This window comes from Pelobates fuscus, chromosome 5, assembly GCF_036172605.1.
Source record: "Pelobates fuscus isolate aPelFus1 chromosome 5, aPelFus1.pri, whole genome shotgun sequence".
Taxonomy (NCBI): Eukaryota; Metazoa; Chordata; class Amphibia; order Anura; family Pelobatidae; genus Pelobates; species Pelobates fuscus.
In genome coordinates this window covers 231,681,232-231,706,604 of record NC_086321.1, presented here as the reverse complement: position 1 = coordinate 231,706,604, position 25,373 = coordinate 231,681,232, and the positions used below count along the sequence as shown (strand labels likewise).

The 25,373-nt window shown below is 40.0% G+C and overlaps 1 protein-coding gene across 2 annotated transcripts in view; it reads right to left on the bottom strand.

The window, feature by feature from the left end:
• Nucleotides 1–25,373, bottom strand: part of KDM4C (lysine demethylase 4C) — a 585,611-nt gene that overhangs the window by 245,002 nt on the left and 315,236 nt on the right. For both annotated transcript variants that reach the window (XM_063455113.1, XM_063455114.1), the window contains exon 9: nt 19,593–19,783. In XM_063455113.1, coding sequence (XP_063311183.1) covers nt 19,593–19,783 — 191 coding nt within the window. The remainder of the gene's footprint in view (nt 1–19,592; nt 19,784–25,373) is intronic.

Here is a 25,373-nt window from a genome sequence, read left to right as displayed (position 1 = left end):
AGTGTAACTGTTGCCACAGAGTGATGCTGTGTCAAAAACAACTCTAACCAGAGAGACACAGGCAAATAGCAGCTGAATGTGTCCCAGGCATCAAACTGTAGAACCAAAATCTTAGATATCAGCTTGAGAGAAACAAAGTATCTCTGGGTGACTAAAGAGATATTGAGTTACAAAGTAGTATGCTGGAGATCCTTTGCATCAGCCAAGTTACTGTATAGGGCTAGCAAAGTCAGCTGTTGAAATAATTGTCCCTAATGTTGAAGGAGCTGTAGTTATCTGCTGAGGAAGAAAAACGATTCTACACTGAACACTTGAAGACTAGTTGTGGCTAGCTCTAACGTTGGTTAGGCAACTAATAGACCCACTCCCCTAACCCAGTGGTCACATCAATCCGTGCTGGTTAAAATAAAAAAAGAGAGTAAGGTGTGTGCATGAATGCAGTGTGTATGAATGCAGTGTGTGTGTGTGTGTGTGTGTGTGTGTATGAATGCAGTGTGTGTGTGTGTGTATGAATGCAGTGTGTGTGTGTGTGTATGAATGCAGTGTGTGTGTGTGTATGAGTGCAGTGTGTGTATGAGTGCAGAGTATGTATGAGTGCAGTGTGTGTATGAATGCAGTGTGTGTATGAATGCAGTGAGTGTATGAATGCAGTGAGTGTGTGAGTGCAGTGTGTGTATGAGTGCAGTGTGTGTATGAGTGCAGTGTGTGTGCATGATGCAGAGCCTTGGTGGGGGTGGGCATTTTTATTATTATTATTTTTTTAATTATTATTTTAATATATTTTTTGTTATATTATTTTTTATTTTATTATTATTTTTTAAATATTACTATTTTATTTTATTATTATTTATATATTTTTTTCGTCCCCCCTCCCTGCTTGATACATGGCAGGGAGGGGGGCTCTCACTCCCTGGTGGTCCAGTGGATGGGCCGGCAGGAAGCTCTTACTTACCTTTCCTGCAGCTCATGTCAGCTCCCACCTCTTCCGCGCCGGTCCGGTCCGGTCAGCTCCCCTGTCAGATCCCACTGTAACCCGTGGCAAAGCTCTGACCCTGCGGCTCTCACGAGACTTACACTGGGAGCTGACAGGGGAGCTGACCGGACTGGCGCGGAGGAGGAGGGAGCTGACAGGAGCTGCAGGAAAGGTAAGTAAACGCTCTCTGCCAGCCCCCAACAGCCCCTTGTCTGTATTATGGCAATGTAAGTTGCCATAATACAGACATTGACCCGAGTATAAGTCGAGTTGGGTTTTTTCAGCACAAAAAATGTGCTGAAAAACTCGACTTATACTCGAGTATATACGGTATATATTTTTAGCATTTGGTAATTTTACGTCCTTTCCAGTTGTATGCAGCACTTCAATTTGTTTCATATTTTATTTTACCTGTTTTTTTGTTTTTTTTGTTTGGCTTCTTTACAACTAGTTCCAGACCCTAAGGGATTCCCTCCAAGTCTGTGGTCTCTAAGGATTGGTATTTTGATATGCTGGATTTACACATTGATTCTGTGAGTGCAATCCAAATAAATACTTATGAAGTTATTTTATTGGTGCACTATGTGTGTGTCTCTCTCTTAACCCCTATTTAAGGTCAAGAGAGAAGAGGATCAAGCACATGTGTGTTATACATTCAATGCACTTTTTTAATGATTAGGTTTTACTGGCTTATAGGGAATCTAGGTGACCAATAGATGTTAAGTTTCTGGCATTTCTGCCTTGGAGTTAGTGGTCGTGCGAGGCCAACACCCATACTCCAAGCATGAGGTATTACGCCCCCTGGGCCAAAATATTGTTAGCCGCCTCACACAGTGGTATAAAGCGGGCCTCACTTGTCACACCCAATCTGTCAGGGCTCCGCGGGCAGCGGTGAGGGGAGGCTGCAATCCTCTCGCAGCACTCACCCTCGGTCCGTCGCCGCCCGCGGTCCCCTCTCCCCTTACCGATAAGCGAGCGGCGTCCTCTCCTCTTGACACGCCGCTCTCGTCCTCCTCTCCTCCTCCCAGCGGCAGCATGTCTAACGCTGCACGCTGGGAGCCGGCACTATTATCTAAGCTCACGTGACCCGCCGTTAAAGCTACAGTGCAACAAACACAGTGGGGGGTATAGATATCCCCCACGTGTTTTTGTTAATACTGATTGGTGGTTAGCCAATCAGGATTCAGGCTAGGATTTAAATACTTACCTTTCCTGTCTATCTGTGCCCTGTTGTGGTCTTTGCTTTATAGTATTGATTCTGAACGTGTGCTTTCTGGTTACGTACTCTCTGGCTTGTTATACTGACTTTGTGACTTTCTCCTACCCTTTGACCTCGGCTTGTTTCTCATTATTCTGTTTTCTGGTTCCCCTTACTCGGCTTGTCTCCTGACTATTCTGTGTGTGCTTAGCCCGGCCACTCTAAGGACCGGTACTGCACACTTTCTGTCTGTGTGTCTGTGTGTGTGTTAGCGTGTTGGGTTCCCCAGTATCGTGACACAATCTATCTCATGATTTAAATGTCACTGAGAGGCCAACACTCCGCCACAACATTCGGTAGCCACAAATCCCCTCACGCCAAAGCATAGAGCATATTGTGACAACATTATTATTATACTCTATCTATGCTTTGGCGCAAGGGGATTTGTTGCCACCGTATGTTGTGGCGGAGTGTCTCAGTGACATTTAAATCATGAGATAGATTGGGTGTGACAAGTGAGGCCCTCTCTATGCCAGTGTGCAAGGCGGCTAACAATGTTTTGGCCCAGGGGGCGTAATACAGATGCCTGTGAGGGTGTTGGCCTCACAGGCATCTAGCAGGGCCTCACCTGTCACCAACCTAGTGCATTGCTTTGCCACTGGGCACTAGCTAGCCAGCCAGTAAAACGATCCTGATCCAAGCTAATTATTAATATATTGCAGTATGTCTCCGATCCCTGTAAGAAGGTGATGACAGGTCAATCCCCACTACTCCAGTCTGGTCCACGATACCTATCAGGTTCCATCAGGTCATGGACTATTCCTCGTATTACGGTTGAGCTAAACAGACACAATATTCCTTTCCCAGCAACGGCTGGGAATTCTGAACTGTTCAGGCTCATGCGTACCAATACGGACAATGCTGAAGTAGGCACAAGTTGCTCAAGCAAACACCAACCACCACGCAATGTTCTCAGCACTCGTGTCCTCTAAGGGGTAAATAAATGAGAGACTGGAAAGACTAGAAATGCGCTGTGGAACCATGCCGTCAACAGGACACTGACCCTCGCACGGTCCTCTGTACGCATACAATCATAACACAATTCAATATTGAGCATGTGCGTCTGTACGTCCAAATATCCAACGGGATATTGATTTTCTGTCATGCTATCCAACTTTCTGTCTGAAAGTTTTTACCCTAATAGGTGAATTAGGATATAGATAAGTTGCGATGCCACACCTATCAGATATATTGTGACAACATTATTATACTAAAACATGCCATCTTTAAGTTTAGCTGGCCCTACCTAATACTCATAGAAATCACCATGGCTGATTTAATCGGTTTCTATTAACTGTATGTTTGTTCTTTCAGGGTGAATTTCCACTACTATCATATTCAGCATTTCATTAAAACGTAGCATCACAACGATGCCTTCTTCAGCTTCCGGTATTAGGCCCCTTACTAGAACATACTGACTTCTATTATATGTCATGGCCCCCTACATGGCAAAGTGTTGCTATTTACTGAATCAATCATGTCAAGCCCAACTTGGGCATACACATATGGTTCACAAATATACAAATATAAACAAACTTGTATATACATTCACTATACTTACATTAACGACAACACTCATGGGACTCATCGGCTAACAAAGGTTTACTTTGGTTTAGTTATACTAATTATGGGTTGTTTGTTTGCTTCTCATACACTTGTTAGCTTGAATTGTCCGCCGTTATGGTCCTTGTAGATACTTTTGACTCATTTTCATATTCTTGTTGATACTGATACTAGTTACCTATGCTATTATTTTGTTTTTCTTCAGTATTGATACTTTTCCGGTTCTCAACCCTTTCTACTCTATTATTTCCTCTATATAAGTTGGTTTTATAAACTTGGCCCTCGCTATATTAATCACTTATCTACGTTAATCACTTATCTGTCTCCGGGCTATCCCATTATTTTCAGGAAACATGTACATGTGACAGGTTCACAATTCACTTACTTTCCAGAATCTCTGCATTATTAGAATTTTGCTACATGCCTCAATGCTATTAATTTATGATTGACATAATTTAGTCTAAGTCACCCGTGTTACCCCTCAGTTGTTTGCAAGGTATATATTGGCTGTCACTTACATGTTCACAACTATTTCCTTAGCCCTCGTAATGCTCACATCTGGCAGATTCCGCTATTTCAATGTTCACAGCATTACTCCTCCAGGTTCTAAAGTATTTCAAGTTGTGCCCTTAGTGGTCTCCCAGCAATTGCTGTCACCAAGTCTTTCCATTACTATTCCTATCACATGTAAGGGGTCCTTCATTACATAATGTTGGTTATGTTTTCTCTGGTTGTGTTCACTACTTAATTTTTTTTGGTCATCTTCAATTTAGGCTATATCACTATACCATTAAGTTACACCTGACTGGCATCCAACATCGCATGCCTCTTTACTTTCCAACAACACCAGTTTCCTTTCATCCTATCCAATAAGACTATACTTAGGGGTATCAAAAATATGTCTGATTTGCTAGATTTATCCACTTTCAAACCCCTCACTAACTCTGAAACAGCTATTTAATTGGCCTTTTACAGCTTTCTGAGGCCACGAGAATTCACCATCAGTGGCCAACACAACGCACAAGGTTGCCTTCAAAGCTCCTACCTAATTAAACATCAAATTTATTACATACTGACTCTATCCATGACCAAAACAAGTCAACTGTGTCAACCCATCCACATTCCATACTATCCCACAAATAATATATGGTGCCCTGTGAAGGTTTTCAATTCCTACCTTCTCACCGTACCGAATAACGTATCTCTTCCGCTACTGTCATTTCACAGGGCTATCGTCACTACCTCTAAGTTCATGTTATACGTACGGTTATTGTTAACAAGGCGCGGTATGATCCCTAGTCTTTATTCAGGACACTCGCTTAGGATAAGGTTTGCATCTATGGCATCGAGCCAGGACATCCCAGTCCATGTCATTAAAACTCTAGGTCGCTGGCAGTCATCAGCATATACTATATACATACCCCAACTGGTACAGGAAATACGAAGGGCATTCGCTAAAATGTCATTTTAATGTACTTGCATTGTATTATGGTATTAACTCAATAAATGTATTTTGAGCATGATATGTATTTTGTTTTGCCCACTTTATTTACTGGCCTACAGCATACGTCGATTTTGGCACACCTCAACCAACTTTTTCCTATCACAGGTTTGCGAACAACAAATGTACTTCAAATCATAATCATGTTGGCCTGAACACAAATTGGAAGGCTTGGCCTGAAGTTGTGGGAGGGGCTTATGGACCTTTAAAAGGGACTCCCCACTTCCCTTCCCTACCCTATCGTGATTGGTCTGACGAGATGCAGCCCCACCCTCCAAGTTGACTTGTTATTCACTATACTCTTCTTTGGTAGGTCCACTTTACTAACTGGCCTACAGGATATGTCGGTTTCAGCACACCTCAACCAACTTTTCCCTATCACAGGTTTGCTAACAACCATCTTACTTCATATCATAATCAATGTTGCCCCGAACACAAATAAAAAAAAAAAAAAAATTATATATATATATATATATATATATATATATATATAAACACAAAAATGCACTAAATCCCAGTGTGTAACAAAATACTGGACACTCAAACACCTGTGTGGTACCCCCTTAAGTCACACCAACAGACCAAAATAGTCAAAATATACAATACACACAATAGGTGGAGTATATTCTGTCAAGCACGAGATGTATTATAAAAGATGAGATAGTATGCAAAAGGATGAGATGGTCTGCAAAAGGAACAGAGAGACCAAATCCTAGTCCAATATTGTTAACATTCAAAGTTAGAATGCATAAATATACAGATGTCCACTCACAAGATCAAAGCCAGTGACACTAGGCTCAATAACTGGACTTTATGGGATATTTGTAGGGATTCACTCCCTCTTCAGTGTCCTGGCTGGTATACACTTAAAGGAACACTATAGTCACCTAAATTACTTTAGCTACATAAAGCAGTTTTAGTGTATAGATCATTCCCCTGCAGTTTCACTGCGAAATTCACTGTCATTTAGGAGTTAAATTACTTTGTTTCTGTTTATGCAGCCCTAGCCACACCTCCCCTGGCTATGATTGACAAAGCCTGCATGAAAAAAAAACGGATTTCACTTTCAAACAGATGTAATTTACCTTAAATAATTGTATCTCAATCTCTAAATTGAACTTTAATCACATACAGGAGGCTCTTGCAGGGTCTAGCAAGCTATTAACATAGCAGGGGATAAGAAAATCTTCATTAAACAGAACTTGCAATAAAGAATGCCTAAATAGGGCTCTCTTTACAGGAAGTGTTAATGGAAGGCTGTGCAAGTCACATGCAGGGAGGTGTGACTAGGTTTCATAAACAAAGGGATTTAACTCCTAAATGGCAGAGGATTTAGCAGTGAGGCTGCAGGGGCATGTTCTATACACCAAAACTGCTTCATTAAGCTAATGTTGTTCAGGTGACTATAGTGTCAATTAAAATGCTCCCAATAGTGATCCACCTGACATACACCGTAGTGGAAACAGTAATTTATTGGAACAAGATAAAATACAAAATACCGGAATAAAATAAAATGAAGTAAAATGTATAATAAAAACCTTACAAAACAAAATGTGTTTTGCCTCTCATTGGTAATGTGCGGAGTCTCTTCGATCGTTTGTCCTTTTTAAATCCACTGTAGATTGCCGCCGCCCTGTACTTTCTGCGGCACAAGTCTCTTACCCGTGACGTACACATTGTATGCCAACGTCCAAGTGCCATGCATCACGTGGAACGCATCATTGAGTTCAGTGGGCGGCATTTTTCTGATGTTGTTCGTCTTTTTCGGAACGCCTCCTAGCATTGCATGTAGTCTAGGTCATCCCTCCCTTTTAGTGTTGGAATACCACATCTGGTACTCTTAGCTCGAGGAGATCTTTTATATACAATGTTCTGTGTATAATTTCCTCAAAAAGTTCATGATGGTCCATAAGAGCAAGAAAATAAGGGCAAAAGTGAACAAAATAAAATAAATGTGTATATATATATATATATATATATATATATATATATATATATACCGTATATACTCGAGCATAAGCCAAGTTTTTCAGCACATTTTTTGTGCTGAAAAACCCCAACTCGGCTTATACTCAAGTCAGTGTCTGTATTATGGCAATTTACTTTGCCATAATACAGACAGGGGGCTGTGGGGGCTGCAGAGCGTTTACTTACCTCTCCTGCAGCTCCTGTCAGCTCCCTTCTCCTTCGCGCCGGTCCGTTCAGCACCTCGGTCAACTCCCAGTGTAAGTCTCGCGAGAGCCGTGGGGTCATAGTGCGGCTCTCGCAAGACTTACACTGTGAGCTGACAGAGGAGCTGCACGGACCGGCGCGTAGGAGGAGGGAGCTGACAGGAGCTGCAGGAGAGGTAAGTAAACTCTCAGCCAGCCCCCCTTCTCCCCCCACTGAACTACCAATGCCACTGGATCTCCAGGGAGTGAGAGTGCCCCTCCCTGCCATGTATCAAGCAGGGAGGGGGGATAGAAAAAATAAATACATAATAATAATAATAAAATATTCAAAAGAATAATAATTACAAAAATAACAATATAACAAATAAAATTAAAATAATAATTAATACAATGAATAATAATATAACAAAACAAATGATTAAAATAATAATTAATAAAATAACAATAATCAAAATGCCCACCCCCCACCAGCACATACACAAACACACACACACTGCACTCATACACACACACTGCATTCACACACACACTGCATTCATACACACACTGTACTCATACACACACTGTACTCATACACACACACTGCATTCACACAAACACTGCACTCATACACAAACACTGCATTCATACACACACCATTCATACACACACTGCATTCATACACACACCATTCATACACACACCATTCATACACACACTGCATTCATTATATACACACACTGTAAATAAATATTCAATTAATATAATTTTTTTAGGATCTAATTTTATTTAGAAATTTACCACCCTAGTCTTATACTCGAGTCAATAAGTTATCCCAGTTTTTTCGGGTAAAATTAGGGGCCTCGGCTTATATTCGGGTCGGCTTATACTCGAGTATATACGGTATATAAATATGTATAACAATGTATATTGATTTGAATACATAAAAATGTTTAAAAAAATATAGTAACAACATAAAAGCATACACTATAGGAAAGAAGAGAAGTCCACATCATCATAATACTCTAACTTAGGATCTTCAGATATATTTTGTAGAAAAAAATCCTAGAATAGTCTTTCCAATGAGAATATAATACAAACACACACGTATATAACTGTATAATATATTGTGGCATTCTCTTCTTATTCCAATATAGTGATGATATCTAATAGCAATGCTTTTCTAAAATACCTAAAATTAGTAAAAAAAAAATAAAAATAAAAAAAAGACAAATTTCAAAATCATAATTCAGCCCATATGGAATAAGGGTATTAAAATTAAACAAACATTTAATTTCTTCCTTGCCTAACTTTTTAATGTAGTCTCCTCCTTTCCAATCTTGCCTGCTTTTAAAGCACAGTATAATTGGATTCTGGTAGCTCCCACATCCAAAAAAAACCTAAGAACTTACTTAAAAATGTTTAGGATTTGTAGTTTCTAAAATATGTCACTAAAATATGTCTAAGATTCTTTCTCGCTCTACAGATGATTTTTGGTCTAGGGGGTAACATTTTATTTAAAATTTTATCACCTCTCAGGATGTGCCAGTGTTTTTTGATGGTTTTCCTCAAAGATTTCTTCTTCTCCTTGTATTCAAGTGGTCTTCTTCTAGGTATTTTTCTCACCTCTTCCAAATCTTTCCCAAGATCTGATTCCCCATAGCCTTTTTCTATAAATTGTTTTTTTTTTTTTTCAAATAATAGGCCTGTTCTGTGTAGTCTGCATCCTGTGTAGTCTGCATCCTACGAACTGAGGAACTGTACCTCTGATGCATTTGTTAACCAGGGTCTGTGGTGACAGCTTGTTCTTTCTATATAGCTATTTGCATCCAGGGGTTTAAAATAGTTTTTGGTCTTTATAGACTAGTTTTGGATACTAATATTAAGATCTAAAAAATGGATATCTGTAAAACTCTTAGTGCATAGTAAAAACAAAGAGAACGTTACCTGCGCTCTGGCCTAAATCCCCATGTACATTTAAACAAAATGGAGGCTCTTTAGTTTTATCCAATGGCCATTTGAATATATAAGCTCACCAGCCACGTCAAAGCAAGCCTCAATAGGGGAGGTCCTACACTAGCCATTAGATATGCTGTGCATATCTCTTAGTGCATGTTAACTTTACCCCCAGTCATCATTGTTTAAATATTGAATAAAACTCTCTAAATCTGTAATATTACCAGTCCATATAAAAAAAAATATCATCTATAAAACAGCGATAGGACACCAAGTTTGCTACCCAGCAATGTCCCTGGGGGACAATTTTTTCTTCCCAATAGGCCATAAAAAGTTTAGCATAGCTGAGTGCAAACTTGGTGCCCATCATCGTGCCACATATTTGCAGGTAAAAAGAGTATTGAAAAAAAAAAAAAAGTTGGTTAATATTAATAAAATACCTTTTAAAATAAAATTTATCTGCTCTTCCTTGAAATTAGATTTTGCTAAAAAAAAATATTGGACCGCTTGGATTCCTTTATCGTTTGGAATAATACTGTATAGTGAAGTGACATCATATGTAACCAGTACATATCCTTCCTTCCACTGAGTCTGTTCCAGGGTTTGAAGCATATGCATTGTATCTTTCAAATAGGAAGGGTTTTTAATAACTAAAGGTTGCAGTAGAGTATCAATATATTCCGAGACCCTTGCCGATATTGAATCTATCCCTGATATAATCTGTCTTCCTGGAGGGTTGGTGACACTCTTATGGACCTTGGGGAGATGGTAAAATACCGGTATTCGTGGGTTTGTCATCAAAAGATATCCTGCTTCCTTTTCATTTACGATTTTCAGTTGTTTCCCCTTCTCTATTTATATTTAAAATGTATCTTATATTTATTGAAAGTAGTCTCTCTAAAGATAAATGATAATTTAATATGCCATTCTGTGCCATAAAAGCAGTAAAGAAGGAGGGCGGGGCTGAGCAGCAGAGCAGTCCAGACGCCATTATACTTCACTCCTAACCTTACAGTTATAATTTAACTCATCCTGATCGACATTAACCCCAAAGACGCCCAGCAGTGGCATAACCTTGCAGGGGAATATCCCCGGAACACAGATATGCCCTTTGTGTTCGGAAAGGGTGCAAGATCAGCACACGCGGACCGCCAGAGTGCCAGGCAGCAAAGCCTGAAGGCCGCAGCGGCGCACGCCAATCTTTTGGAATCCTGTTTCACATATTCTCCCCCAGACTCACTTCCTGATTCAAGTAACACAGAAACCCCATAAATGGGCCGAACAAAACCAAAGACCCCCGGCAGGAGCACCTCACGAGGCAAGAGACATAGGCACACTACTAAAATGCACGCCAAGGTCTAAAACTGAAGACTGTGCCGACATGGAGGCCTCCACGGATCAGTCAGAAGATGAGACAGCTCCAGCTGGGCCTCGAGTACCAGGGCCCAATGACAGAAAAAGCCCGAACCTAGCCACCAAAGATGACATTACTAACCTGTACAAGAAACTCCGGAAACTCTTTGACGCCGATATGGCACTGATGAAAGCGGAGGTACAGACAGTCACGGCCCGAGTACAGACCACAGAGCTCAAAAGAGAGCTATCGGGAATAGGGGGAAAATTACAGACCTTGCAATCCTCCCTCGCCACCACCTCCCTCCAAGTAGACACCCTCGAAGACAACAGCAAGCAGTAGAATATAAAAATCCGAGGGGTGGCAGACACAGTCTCCCCAGAAGAAATACCACACTTCCTGAGACGCCTCATAGCATCAGTGACACTGGGCAAACAGGCCAAAGCCATAGCAATTGATGGGGCGTACAGAATACCAAAATCGCCCTGTACACCAGCCGATTCCCCAAGAGACTTAATCGTACGATTCCAGACAACCACGGAGAAACAGAAGGTAATGGCCGCACTGCGGAGCAAAACACCCCTGAACTTCGAGGCCCACCACCTCAGCTTAACGGCCCTTACAGATGACAGAGCACACAGAGCCAGATCCCCGGCAGATGCCGGACAGTTCCTTACGGCACTGGGCCTAACGGCACCGGTGCATCGACCGAAGACCGCACACAGATGGGACATTCAGAATGTAACCATCTTTGTAGCCAACGGTAACCAGGACTTGGTGACATAAGCAAATGGGTAGACCCTGACATATCAGCTCATCACTGACACAGTTTATTAGGTTGAATCTTTATTATGTTGACTCTTTATTTTGTTGAATCTTTCTTATGTTGAACCTTGAATGGTATGCCACACTTACCTTCTTTTTCTGTATATCACTCACACCTCTACACAAACTAACAGATACAGGAACTGTACATTGTCCCATACGCTGCATATGGGAAACACAAACGGCACTGCCCACAGACCCACCACTACGCAGAGGTGGGAGTCACTGGTTCGCCAGGAACGTATGGCCCTCGTAACACTCCCCCCACCCCTTTTCTTACCCGAACACCCCCTTGATTAGGGGTACCCCAGCACACTGGAGGGATTTTGCAGACTAATACTGCTAACAGGCACACACAATATATCCCATTCATCTCAGGACGTCACCACGTACTCTCAAAGACCAGACCTAGCGTCCAGTAACCAGTAAACTCTAACTAGCGAACATGAACCCAGACACGTACTCACGCACTCTACACCAGTTTGCCTTAACGCATGTTATCTTTCGCAAAGTTTGCTAAGATGCTCGCTCAGTTGCATTGTTGTTGACTGTTCAAACAATATAAAAAGTGTTTTGCTGCAATGTCATTTAAGTATATGACAATTCTAATGACACCACTGTACCTAGAGAGACAATTTGCTTTGCCTCCTGTATCAACAAATGTACGGATGTTATTTGTCTCTTGCAGCAAACACACAATAAAACCATAATAAAAAAAAAAAGCAGTAAAGAAAGATTGGAGAGGAGGGGACTGCATTAAAAAGTTAGGCAAGGAAGAAATTAAATTTATATTTCATTTTAATACCCTTTTCCCATAGCAAAAAAAAATGTGTTTGGACTTTCTAAGCAGGAATGTAGTTCTGGACAGCTGAACCTAAGTTGTGCCTGTAAACTGAGAAGCTTTGTGTGTGTGGCCGGAGAAGGGCCGTGTTTGTTAGTGTGCGTGAGGTCTGATTTCATTGATTAGGGATGTGTATTTAGCTTTGCAGAGTTTTTTTTAGCATGACTGGCATGTTTAACCTCTTCCCAACCACAGACGATTCAGGTAGGTCCACGGACATACCCAATCGCTTCCAGCCGCTCTGATGGTATTGCATCAATGTCATCATGCAATACCTCTCCTTACTGTCGGGCACCCGAGTGATTGCTCCAGGAGCGATCACTTCCGGGTTGCTCCACGTGGCACCCGGCTGTAAAGCAGAGCATCAAAAGCCATCGGGCAGGTTTCCGATGCTCTGCCTGTGCTGAGTGTCTCTTGGGGTCGACGCACTCAGTGAAGATAAAAATAAAATAAAAAAATGTACATGTATTAACACTCCTCCTCACCCCTCTCCCCCTCCCCGAGCAATGTGGTTTCAAAGATGGCGCTGCCTTTCTAAAGGTAGTGCATCATGGGCACTTCTCGGGGTGTCCCTAGCCTGCCTCATCATAGAGGCAGGCCAGGGTCATCCAATCAGAGCTTGCCCCTATAACCATTTTATTGTAACTATGATCCTCATTTGTCTGATAAGATCAATATTAGTAATATTGACTCTGATCAGTGTGGATCTTCCTCCCTCTCTCTTCACTTGTGTTTTAGTGAAAGAGGGGGTGAGATCTGTGTTTTAGGTAGAGATATTTAGGTAGTTTTAGGTAGGGATTTGTTAAATTGTGAGACCCAAAGGCTCTTTTCAGAGCCATTAACACCTATCTTGCCAGTGATCACTATGAATCACTGCCTCTTGCACAGCAGCACTTTTTTGTTAGCTGTGCATTTTTCTTTAGGGGTTCACTTTATTTTATTTTTTACAGATTTTTTTTTTTTTTGAGACCCAAAAGCTCTTTTCATAGCTATTAACCTCTATCCTGCCAGCGATCATTGTATAGATTGCTGGCTCTTGCGCAGCAGCACTTATTTTGCCTACTGTGCATTTTTTTAGTGGTTAATTTTTTTAAGTGATTTTTTGGGGGGTTACAGATCACTAAATAAAGTGATTGTGATCATTTCACAGACGTTGTAGAGCACTGAGGAGGTGTATGCCATCCTTGAGTTAGAGTCTGACGCGTCTATGTCTGTCTCCTGACTTTGACCCTGCCACGTGCTCAGATGCATCACTAGATACAGTGTCTGCTGCTATTGATGTCCCTAGTTATGATGTATCTGTGGTTGCTAGTCCCCTTGCCAGAAGGAGACCTGCTGCTCCAGCTGGCAGTACTGCTGAGGAGTGGGTAGTGCCTCATCGCTAGAGGCCAGATATCCCACCCTTCGCTGCAAATCCTGGCATCAATGTGGATGTCGCAGGATTTAGCCCTCAGCTGTTTATGGAGGTGTTTCTGGGTGATGATGTATTGGGGAACATTGTCGCCAAAACTAATTTATATGCCCATCAGTTCCGTGCTTCTAAGTCTGAGTCTCTCTTGGCAAAGCAGCAGTGGGCCCCCATTGATGTGCCAGAATTAAAAAAAAAAATTCTGGGCATTGATTATGCTGATGGGCATCATAAAGAAGTCCTCCATCCACTCCTGCTGGAGCATGGAGCAGTAGCACTGTCTGCTCTATCCCCATTTACTCCCAGTGTATCTCAAGGAAGAGGTATGATGATGATGATTCTACATTTCATGCACTTCAGCGACAACAGTCTGTGCCCCCCTAGGGAGCATCCCTAGTTTGACAGGCTGTATAAAATCCAGCGCCTGATTACCCACTTTGTTGCCAGGTTCGCAGAGGCTTATACACCTGGAAGGAATATATGCGTGGATGAATCCCTGATGAAGTAGGAAGTAGGATGAAGGGAAGACTGGGATTCAAGCAGTATATTCTATCCAAGCGCTCCAGGTATGGTGTAAAGGTGTATAAACTAATTCTGAATGCCTCGGATGAAAGCACTTAGGTAGCGCTGAAATGCGCGTCGGTTCACCTAGTCTTGATGACTTTATTTTAGTTTATGTATCACAGCACTTTTTAGAACAGTTATGTTGTAGGAGCAGGAGGTTCTTGGGGGCTTCTTGTAAGCAGTGTCGGTAGCATATGGACTACTAAGTGATGGGATTGTAGAATCTTTGCAAAAGACAGTGCTTTTGAGCTATTTATTCCTCCACATTTATCTACACAGACAGGAGGCTAGCATGCACAAATGGCTTTTCTTAGACAAGAGCATAAGGGTTTGCTAATTTAACAGTATATTTGAGTTACTACTAATCCTATGAGACTCTTTCATTCAGTAAGCAGTACACTAGTATGTACTAGACATTTTATATTAGACAGCTCTGTGCTAACAATTGGGAAAGCGGTCGTTGCTACTGAGCTAGCATATTTGAAACAGTCTACTATTGTCTGCACGGGCGGGGAAAAGAGGATTAAGCCTGCAATATTCTAATTAGCCTACTACTTGCTGCTCTGGCGGGGTATAGTTGGTAATGCCTGTAATATTATCTTGAGATCTATCCAAGACTATCGGCTAACCTATACAGCCTACTACACAGGACACAAGGTTGCCACTTTGGATACTCTATATCAATTATAGGTTACAACCTGTCTCTGTCATTACAGTAGCAAAATTGGCGTGGCTATTAGCAGACACTACTGCTCCATACAGATATAAAGTTGGGTTCTTTCTGATTACCACTCCAATTACCCTCTTTATCTCATTTATCCCCGCTTAGTCCATCCTATCCCCTCTCCCCTCATCCTGCTGCCAGTCACTTAGTGTTTCCAATTTATTTTCACTTTAGTTATTAGTACTTTTTTCTTTCTTTTATGTTTCCAATAAAGATTTATATTATATAGGACATTTTTAATTAATTAGGGATCCTCATTGTTTCCTCCTGACTTCAGGTCATTTGGACATCCTTTTACTTATCTATATGTAACTATTGGGTTAACCCCTCATTGGATTCCTTTACACACCACCCTAGTCTACTCTTTAGGGGACTTTCTGTTAGTTTAACTTTTCAAATATATGCACGCTTATGGCAAGAAAATAAATTGGGATATCTAAAATGGACCCAAAAAAGAAGATAGGCAAAGAACATATGCCAAATTTCAAAAACACCTGTCAGAATTTTGGCATTGCACCCCCAAAACAACTCAACAAACCTATGCATAGGTTTCACTGTACTCAGGAGATGTTGCTGAAGACATATTGGGTGTTCTTTGGCAGTAACACTTAACAGGAGCGGAGAATGTGTATACATGGAAAAAAAAAGTAATTTATCAAGCTTGATAAAGACCTGTTTTCAGGTCGCAATGTTGCAATAAACTGCCTTGAAGAAATCCCAGTGAGTGCCTGAGACTTTTTTTCATGTATACAGATTATATGGGGTTTGCTGACCGATGCTCAGTGTACCCTGTGCTTAATTCTATGATTAATAAAAGGAAAAGGAGGGTTGCACTCAAAGTAGAATGTGTGTAATTTTTTTTTATTTTTTTTTAAATGACTACCCAAAAGTTTGACAAAGACTGGTGGTATAATTAGTGCATGATGAGTGTTAAAATGCCACCATTTGAAATACCCCAGGGTTTTCTACTTTTCAAAAATGTATGGTTTGATGGGGGTAAAATACATTGGTCAGCTTCAAAAATGTCCCAAATAGGACATGGGTGCATAATGAACAGCTGTGGAATTTCCAAGTTGGACAACTGGAATGTGCACCCTCCAAATGAGGTCTGTTAGTCCCCAGAGAACCTGACACACCTCTACATGGGTGGTATCACTGTACTCAAGAGATGCTGCTGAACACATATTGGGGTGTTCTTTGACAGTAACCCTTAAAGCCCTCAATACATGTATTCTTAAATTGCTATGTGTGTAAAAAAAAAATCATTTTAATTTTTTTTTTAATTTTTTTTATTTCTGCATAGATTGGTGGTAAAATGGTTGCATGGAAAGAGTCAAAATATCCCAAGTTTAGTACCTTAGGTTGTCTTCTTTTAAAAAATATGACAGGTAAAGGCAAAAGGGTGCAAATTCTGGTGACGAAGGCAAAGAAAAGAAATCACAAAAGGCAAGTTCTGCTCATGATTTAGTTGCATTTTAAGAATATGTTTGTCTTTTTAAAAAAATAAAGAAAATAATGTCCAACAGAAAATTAACAAGAATATATTACACAATTTCCATTGCCAAAATCTATTCACATGAAAAAGGTTTTTTTCTGTGTGCATCTAGATCAGCACCCATGAGCATTAAGGACCTCAACAATTCTCTACTGAGAAGAATATGCTTGACCGAGATCATCCATCTTAACGACCACACAAGAAAGGCACAACAATTTATATTTATCATAGTAGAAGGATACAAATCTTTGAATTTAGAACATTAATTTAAGTTCATATGCAATGTAATTATCCTATTATTTTGATTCCTTTCATGATCTTTCACAGCAAATATACTTTGAAATTGCCTTACACATACCATAAATTACACTCTAACCCTGGACAAGCAACCGCCACAGACGAAACTCAAGGCGCCACCCAGGAGCAATACCTCCATGGCTAGGAGAGGCTTCAATACTTGTTAAACCAATCCCGACTGCACGTAGCACAATAGCCAACCTACAAACACCTTCTAATTTAGGCTTCTAAATTAGGCCCTACCATGACTTACCAAGCCTTCACAAACGCCAGCTACACTCACAGACCTACACCTACACAATGCCACCATAACTTCACCAGGCCAAGAGAGCATAACCTAGCGGACACCACAGACACTCAGGGCCACTACCTCACGTCTAGCGTGGAAGTTTTTGTCACATAAAAGGGTCACCTCAATATAACCGAACAGGCCACCTTATTTGAAAAAGTGCACACTAATTGACTGCCATGCCTGAATTTGACATGAAGTTTGTAAATGAGCTAAAAACCTGCTTATGTGGATGTGGCCAAGAAAACGTGTATTGTAACATGCAAAATGCACCAAAAATAAAGAATAAAAAAATAAATTAAAAAAATTACACTCTAAACCAGTGTGTGAGGAACTGACTCTGCTGGGTTTCGAACCCTGGTTTACATGCTGCTAAACCTCTTCCTTACCAGTACACCAGCCTGCCTTTTAGCAAATGTACCTGAGATCTGGTAACCTTGACTCTACAAGCATTGGTATCAGTGACACGTCTCTTCAGCTGTGTCTGGTCATGTGTCTGGGGTTCTTGGCCTATAAAAGCCACTTCCTGTCTCTGTACCTTTGCCAGATTATTGTGGTTCCTGTACTCTCTAATCAAGCTTGTTCCTGTTTTTCCTACCTGTTGCTGAATTTGGACCGTTTTGACTTTGCTGCTTCTCCTTCCCACTGACCTCGGCTTGCCTCACGACGATTATCATCTCTCTGTTCCAGTCTACCATCTCTGCTTAAGACCAGACGGCCACTCAAGGCTCAGGGGCTCAACCACCTGGGTAACGAGTGGCTACCTCTGGCAGAAAACATTGCTGATCTGGCTACTGGACTCCCAAACTTTCTAACATCATTATCATTACACAGTGGTAGTCAACGTTTTTCTACCTACCGCCCCCTAATGCATCTTTTTGGTTGAAAAAATTTCCTTACCGCTCACCAGTTTTCGCGCAAGTGCGGAATACATTTTAGAAAGGAGGGTGTTTTAAAAATAAAAAATAAATGTACGTACATTTATCTTTTTATTTCTACTTAATGCATGTTTATAATGTTTTTTATAAAGTAAAACGAAATTACCTTTACTAGTGATTAATGAGATCCTTGAGGTTGATGCTGCAAGACTAAATATTTGATATCAGGTTCCATTTTCGTAAGGAACAAACAAAGGTCTCTTCTTTCGGTGATATTCAGACGACTTCTCTATTTGCGCATAATATGATTTCTCATCTGTGCGTCAGCTCCCCTCCTCTATTCCCCTCCCCACCTTCCCCCCCCTTTTTATTTTTTTTTAACCTTCCTTATAGCAATGCCCAGTAGGAAGGCTGAGCTAGGTATCCCACTTACTATTACTTACTATAGCCCACTATAACAGACAGGCACATATACATACATACAGACACACACATGCAAAGACACACACACAAGACATACATACAAAGACAAGACACACATGCATGCACACATATTTAGACACACACACACACACAAGACACATACAAAGACACACATATATACAGACACATACATACAGACAGACACACACAAGGCATACAAACACATACAACACATACATACAAATACAAGACACACATACATACACACATATACAGAGACACACACACACGCACACAAGACACACACAAAGACACACATACATATACACACAGGACATACATACAAAGACACATACACAAACAAACACACATTATATTTAAGTCACCCTCCTGTTTCCTACCTTTAAGGTGCAGGAGGGTGACTTTCCCTGGGGACCAGTGGTGGCTCAGGTGGATGGGAGTCAGAGTTCCCACTCTGACTCCCTCCTCCTCCTTCCTCCCGCGCGGGCTCTCTGAATGCTGGGAGGAGTGATTGGGGTATCACTTCCTCCCAGCAGAGATGAAGTAATCACAGGGGGCCTGGTCGCACTGTAAAGCTCCCAGCGCTGACCGGGCTCCCTCACAATCCACATCCATCGGGTGGCCCTGACAGCATGGGCCACCCGATGGACCCCTCCATATGCGGCCCTGGCTGTTTGCCGCGCGGCCGGGGCCGCAGGTGGTGATAGCGGTACCCGGTCATAGGGGTACTGCCGGCTCGCACCCTCACGCCCGCTCACCCAATCTCTTAAAATTAAAAAATCCCTACCGCCCACCTGGAATCCTGAAACGCCCACTAGTGGGCGGTAGGGACCAGGTTGACGACCCATGCTCTAAACACTCAGAGAATGTCCTGATGTGGATAATTAATATTTTGCAAACCGCTTCACACTCTAGATTTCTTACTTTCAGAAGGATTGCTACATTTCTAAGCTTCTGCTATAAATCTCACGCAAACATGAAGCTGCATATGTAAAAAACATTATCCCTATTAAAAAAAAGCAATCCATTATGATGTGTCCGTGTCCCTTTAATGTGAGGTTGTAACACATACTTTTTCAGTCTATTCCTCTTCTTTCTCCTCAGCAGCCAGGCTCTTTCTTCAGGTGTTGGGTCAGAAGTGGGCTTTGTGTGATCAATGACATAGGTGTCCTTGCCTTGTTTCCATATCTGGTATTTGTCCGGCTGAAATTTTTTCACAAAGATATCCATAGATATCTTCACCATATCACTGCTGCATGAGCACTGTAAAAGCAAAAACAAAATAATAACAAACTTAAATAATATTTTTAAATAGCTAAGAAACAGTATCAAGTATCACTCTACAATTGCTCATATAAAAAATAGTACATATTTAAAATTGTATATTCTCAAACATATTTTATAATTTAACGTGTCAAATGCTCTAAACCCTTTAACTATCAAGCACTTTTTGTTTTTAAAAAAAAATAGTATACCATTTATTTGAAAGCATTGCTAGGACATAACATAAAATATTGTGTTTGTGTATTGATTGTTTACTCCTGCAGGCTGCACTGTTGGCAGCTATTATAGTTATCCTGAAATGGCCCTGCAGATTAGTTCACTGGCTGGTGATTGCTCTCAGCCAGTGCAGAGCTTCCAGTGAAGAGAGGCAGAGATTGGCATTTGACAAACATCAGATAAAAAGTCAAAGAGTTGGCAAACAGTTTGACTACTTATTTAAGGGGGGCACCTGGCACCATAACTAGCAAAGAGTCCTGTAATATTTATGGGATTGGAGCATTATTTAAATAGAAACTGTCATCTTGGTAAGTCGTCAGCATTTCCTTTATGACTTATCTCAATAAAACATTACTGAACCTTTTTTGAGATATGGTGTAAGGACAAAAACATTCACACATTCACACAAGGGTCCTCTGACTTACTTTTGGTTATGAGTTACAGGCAGGGGATCACGGGACATTTGAAATTGCAATGGAAGGAAAAAAGAACGGAAGGTTTGGACAAATTAATGAGTATTATTTATGCTGGCAAAACATGATCTCAATAAATTGTACATAGCAAACTAGTAAAATAACCAAGACAAGTGCTTAACTTTACATTCCATACATTTATCCTATAATTTAGAAGATTATGCATCAGTACATGTGTAGACTTGTGTTTTCTTATTATACACTTTTGATTATGAGATTCCAGTTAGAAAATTTGTATAAAACCTAAAGACCAAAGTGCAGAGCCATTTGTTACAAAGAACTATGGAATTAGCACTTGAGCTAAATACATGCCTATATGGGTGATTGCATGCATATATGTGTATTCTAGAAAACCCATAAAATATCTAAGAAATAAACAGAAACTATAGTGATAAAAAGAAAAACAGTCCACCACATATTTAACATATTAAATTTACAATTTTTTTGTTGAACACGTCTTCTTTTTTGTAAAATTATACAAAACATATAGCTATTGTTCCTGCTAGTTTCTGAATGTCTTGGTTGATTATTATTATTTATTTTTTTTAGTGACTGTACAATGTGCGATAAAATATTCTGTAGGTCTTGGCCTTAACAGGATTTTGTTTGTGAGGCATGATGCCATTATCTTTTCATTATTTTCTCTCAGCATGCATGGTCATACTATTTCCTGAATATTTACTTGACACTTTCTTAATGACTAGCTACCTATAGGGAAGATCGGATAATAGCCTTTTTTATATTAGATTCTACTTTTTGAGATAATCAAAAGCCACTGTCATGTCCATTACAAGTACTGTATCCTGCAATAAGAACAATTTAATATATATTTATCAGCTATTCCTTAGTTAAAGCAGTGGTATTGTCACAAACCCAGGTTTGAATCTCAGGCAGACCACCTCACCAGTAAGTGGACAAGACTCCTAACAAAACATACTGCCTACCTTAAAATCCCCATAGATTATAAACTTGTTTGAACATGGCTGCCTACACCTCTACATACTTCCTTTCTAAAATTGTAAAGCACTACAGAATATGTTGGGGCTATATAAAGGCTAATAATAATAATAATAATAATAATAATAAATAACAACAGCTATCCGCAACGACAAATGCAAATGTTAGATTGAAAAGGCTGACTTAAGAAAAAAATTCCAACTCAGCTTTTTTTTTTTTTGTTTGAATATTTTGGGGTAACATTTTCAGTTTCCTTGTCAATTCCCCTACATTCCCTGTTTAGCCAAGTAGTATGTTATTAGTGACCAAACAGCATCTCTCAAGACATAAAATTGTATCACTGAAAGACAGAACACTATAGGCTTATGTGACAAACTCCCCTTTTCAAGTGAGTATGCCACAAGCTTCTGGAGGAGCCTGCTTGCCAGCCTCCTGCCCACAGACTATGGGCCCTGCAGGGAACTTGACCGACGGTTAACACTGGTTTTCCCTGGAACTGTTTTGGGCATGGGGCCATGCTTGCGGTCGGTCAAATTCCTGAACCGATCTGGGTGATTTTTGGATATGTTGTTCACCCAGATCGGGGATTTGAGGGGATGTGACTTTTATGGGGTTTTGTGTGTTTTTAACCACTTAAGGACCAAACTTCTGTAATAAAAGGGAATCATGACATGTCACACATGTCATGTGTCCTTAAGGGGTTAAGGTACTTTTTGGGGTTTCATAAAATTGTATGTTTTTTTTTTTTTTTTTTTCCTGTGCTTGAAGATAATTGAATCAGATTAGTATAGTTCCTGATTCAATTATCTCCCAAGCACAGAGGAGGGATCCTATTGTTTGTGTATGGGAGTGTCCTACTGTATGACTCTGTTTCTATTGGTTTTTTCACTTTGTGTCCCTGTGCCCAACAATGTCCACCTGGGTGTCCCCTTGTTGGAAACTTGCATAAAAGGCCAGTATACCTCCATTAAAAGGCTACCCCAACTTATACTCCAAAACTGTGTCTCATCCTGTTATTGGAGAGAAAGAATATTTGCTCCTGTGTCTGCAGTTCCAGCTTGCAGGAGACTCAACGGAGAAAGTCCTTGTAAAGACTAGAGCTAATTCCCCATTCGATTCCAGGAAGGAGCGGTTCCAGGGCCCCAGTCAAGCCATGGAGACTGAGGGCCGGAGTCGTGAGGTTTATCCCCTGTTCCAGCTAGGAAGCGGTCCTTTGGCGGAGGTAAACAGCAGGGGTACAGGGAACTCAGTTGCAGCTTGCTGTTATCTATGTATAATTATAAATCCACCTTTATTTTAAAGAAAAGAAAAAAAAGGGGGGGGGAGGGGGAGTGTTGACAACTAAATCTTTATTATTTGTAGAGAGTGTATAGCAAGCAGGAAGACCTAGAGGGAACCTAAGAATCTATAGGAAGAATCCCTATCTGCCCCTGACTCACCCTATGCCTGTCCCTCACCTTAAAATCCTAAAAACTATCCGTACCCTAACCATACCTTTATATCTATAACAATAACTCTACTCCTCTCCCTATCAAAACCATACCCGTGTTTCAATCTTTCCCTTATCCATCCATCTAAAAATAGAAGGGCAGAAAGGAGGAAAGGGAGAGAAAAAAAAATAAAACTTTGAATAAATACATTATTATGACATTAAAACATATCTAATTAAATACAGTTTTGATAAGTCATATTGATCGAAGTGAATTAAAATAGTTACCATTATGCTTTCAGAAAATAATAATAATGTCTGTATTGTAATTCAATAAAGAAGACCAAAACAATGCAGCAAAAATCATCTCTGGAAATTTAGCTTCTCTTACAACCTTTTAAAGATAAGAAGACATAAGAACTGTGGATACAAAAAATTCTATTTCAACATAGTTTCATTTTTTTTTTTTTTTTTTTTTGTCTGGCTTGGGGCTGCATGCAAGGTGTATAAGATTACTGATTGTTGTAATCAGGAAATGCCTCAGGATTAGTGTAGTTGCACCTGAAGACTCCAGCTACACATGCAATCAATTAATCACATGTAATGACTCACCTGCTGAACTATTCATAATGTGCTTATTTTTTGTCTTTGGGCTATAGTACAAACATTGGATTGACTAGTCCCCTGTGGGTTAGGGACAAACATCTTGTATTGAGAGTTACCACTTAACCATGTGAGCCTAGCTGTCGTTGGGCAAATGGCAAAAAGTAGTGAACGAAAAATCAATGCACACATGCGGTTTCAAAACTGCATGTGTGGGACTATATGTTCTTAATAAAATACAAAATGGGCAATGTTCAAAATTCAATTCATTCTAGGTTTGATAAATTGTTCTTGCAGTACTTCTGTGTTGTGTGCTGGGCCACACTTGATAAGGAGTGAGATCTTCTGCTTTAATCTGATTAAGAGTAAAGAACAAGAGCAGGCTGAAGGTAATGCAGGGAAGTATGTCTAAAAATAATATCACCATCCAGTACATTGTGCTATTATTGTATGTAATTAATGGGGAATAATGCATTGATCACCTCCATTCAGTCTAGAGACTTTAAACTTTAGCAGTACCAGGATGTATAACAGGCAGATCATAAAGAGAGATTTGGAGTTAAATTTTGGATTAACAAACCTTTCTATAAAGATATTTTACATACCTTAAATTAAACAATGTTTTCTTCAAATCTGCACATTCAGTTAATACAGACAATATCAGGCTTAGTTTTACTCTGGACACCCTCACAGTGAACAGGTCAGAAAGTATTAAAGGGTTATTAACAGCACACCATTCAATGATTCAAAGTGGTCATGGTGCCTGGAGTCTATATGTTTAATATCATTTACTAGTGTTTTTTTTAGCTTTTCAATAATTATTTATTATATTTTTCATTTGTATAAATAGACAAATACACAAAAGCATATGCACAAAACTATATACTGTAATATTATCTTGTACAAACAAAAGTCTTGTTCCTATTGGTCAATATACAATATATAGTCAATCAAAATTCTCACATAAAACAATACAAACATTGAGTGCCAAGTCATCGCGAGGAAGATCAGTTACCATAGCTTAACAAACCACAAAAACTTTATATTACTACTAGTAGGTTGGGTAGAGACAGAACATGGATAGTTAAAATTACAGGTTCTTCAATTGAATTATCCCACTCTGTATATAGATGTGCTATTTATTTTGGATTTCTTATTCAACCATTTTAAACCCCTTCCATACTACACAGGAATAAAATGTGGCTCTTAAGATTTAGCCAACTTATAAACTCTCTTGATTTCTAGTGTCGTGCTAGAAGAAGTTTTGTGGCTAATAAGTAGACATCAAGGCATTTTGGGGGATAACTCTGGCCAATCATAATGTAAGATCCCTATTACGGGGTTTTCTCTATCTTGAAACTCCCCAATATCTGGAGTTTATCAAATGTAATTTCCCATATATTGGACACAATTTTGCGGTTCCACCACATGTGGAGATAATCTGCCCCCTTCAGTATCACATCTCCAACACGTAGAATTAGAATTAGGGGTAAACTTATTCATTAACAAGGGATCCAAGAACCAAGAATTTATCACTTTATATTGATTTTCAAGTATATTCGTATAATGGGTATCCATGTTGTATTTTTTTATAGCCAAAAAGTCAGTCTTCCCGATTTATATCTATGTCAAGTAATTTTTTCAATTTCTCTATGTTCTTATAAACATCTCTTCGTTCTATATAGGAAATTAAAATATAAGCCTATTTCAATGTTCCATTAGTGCAAAGGTCAGCCAATTTGAGGATACCAGATTTAATCAATTTATCTATGGCATATTTTTTGGCTAATACACCAATGCCAATAGGTGTAACCAGCTTTAAGGTATTTGAATGGAGAGATGTCTAAACATATACAGTCATTTGGGGATAATATACACTTTGACTGTGTTT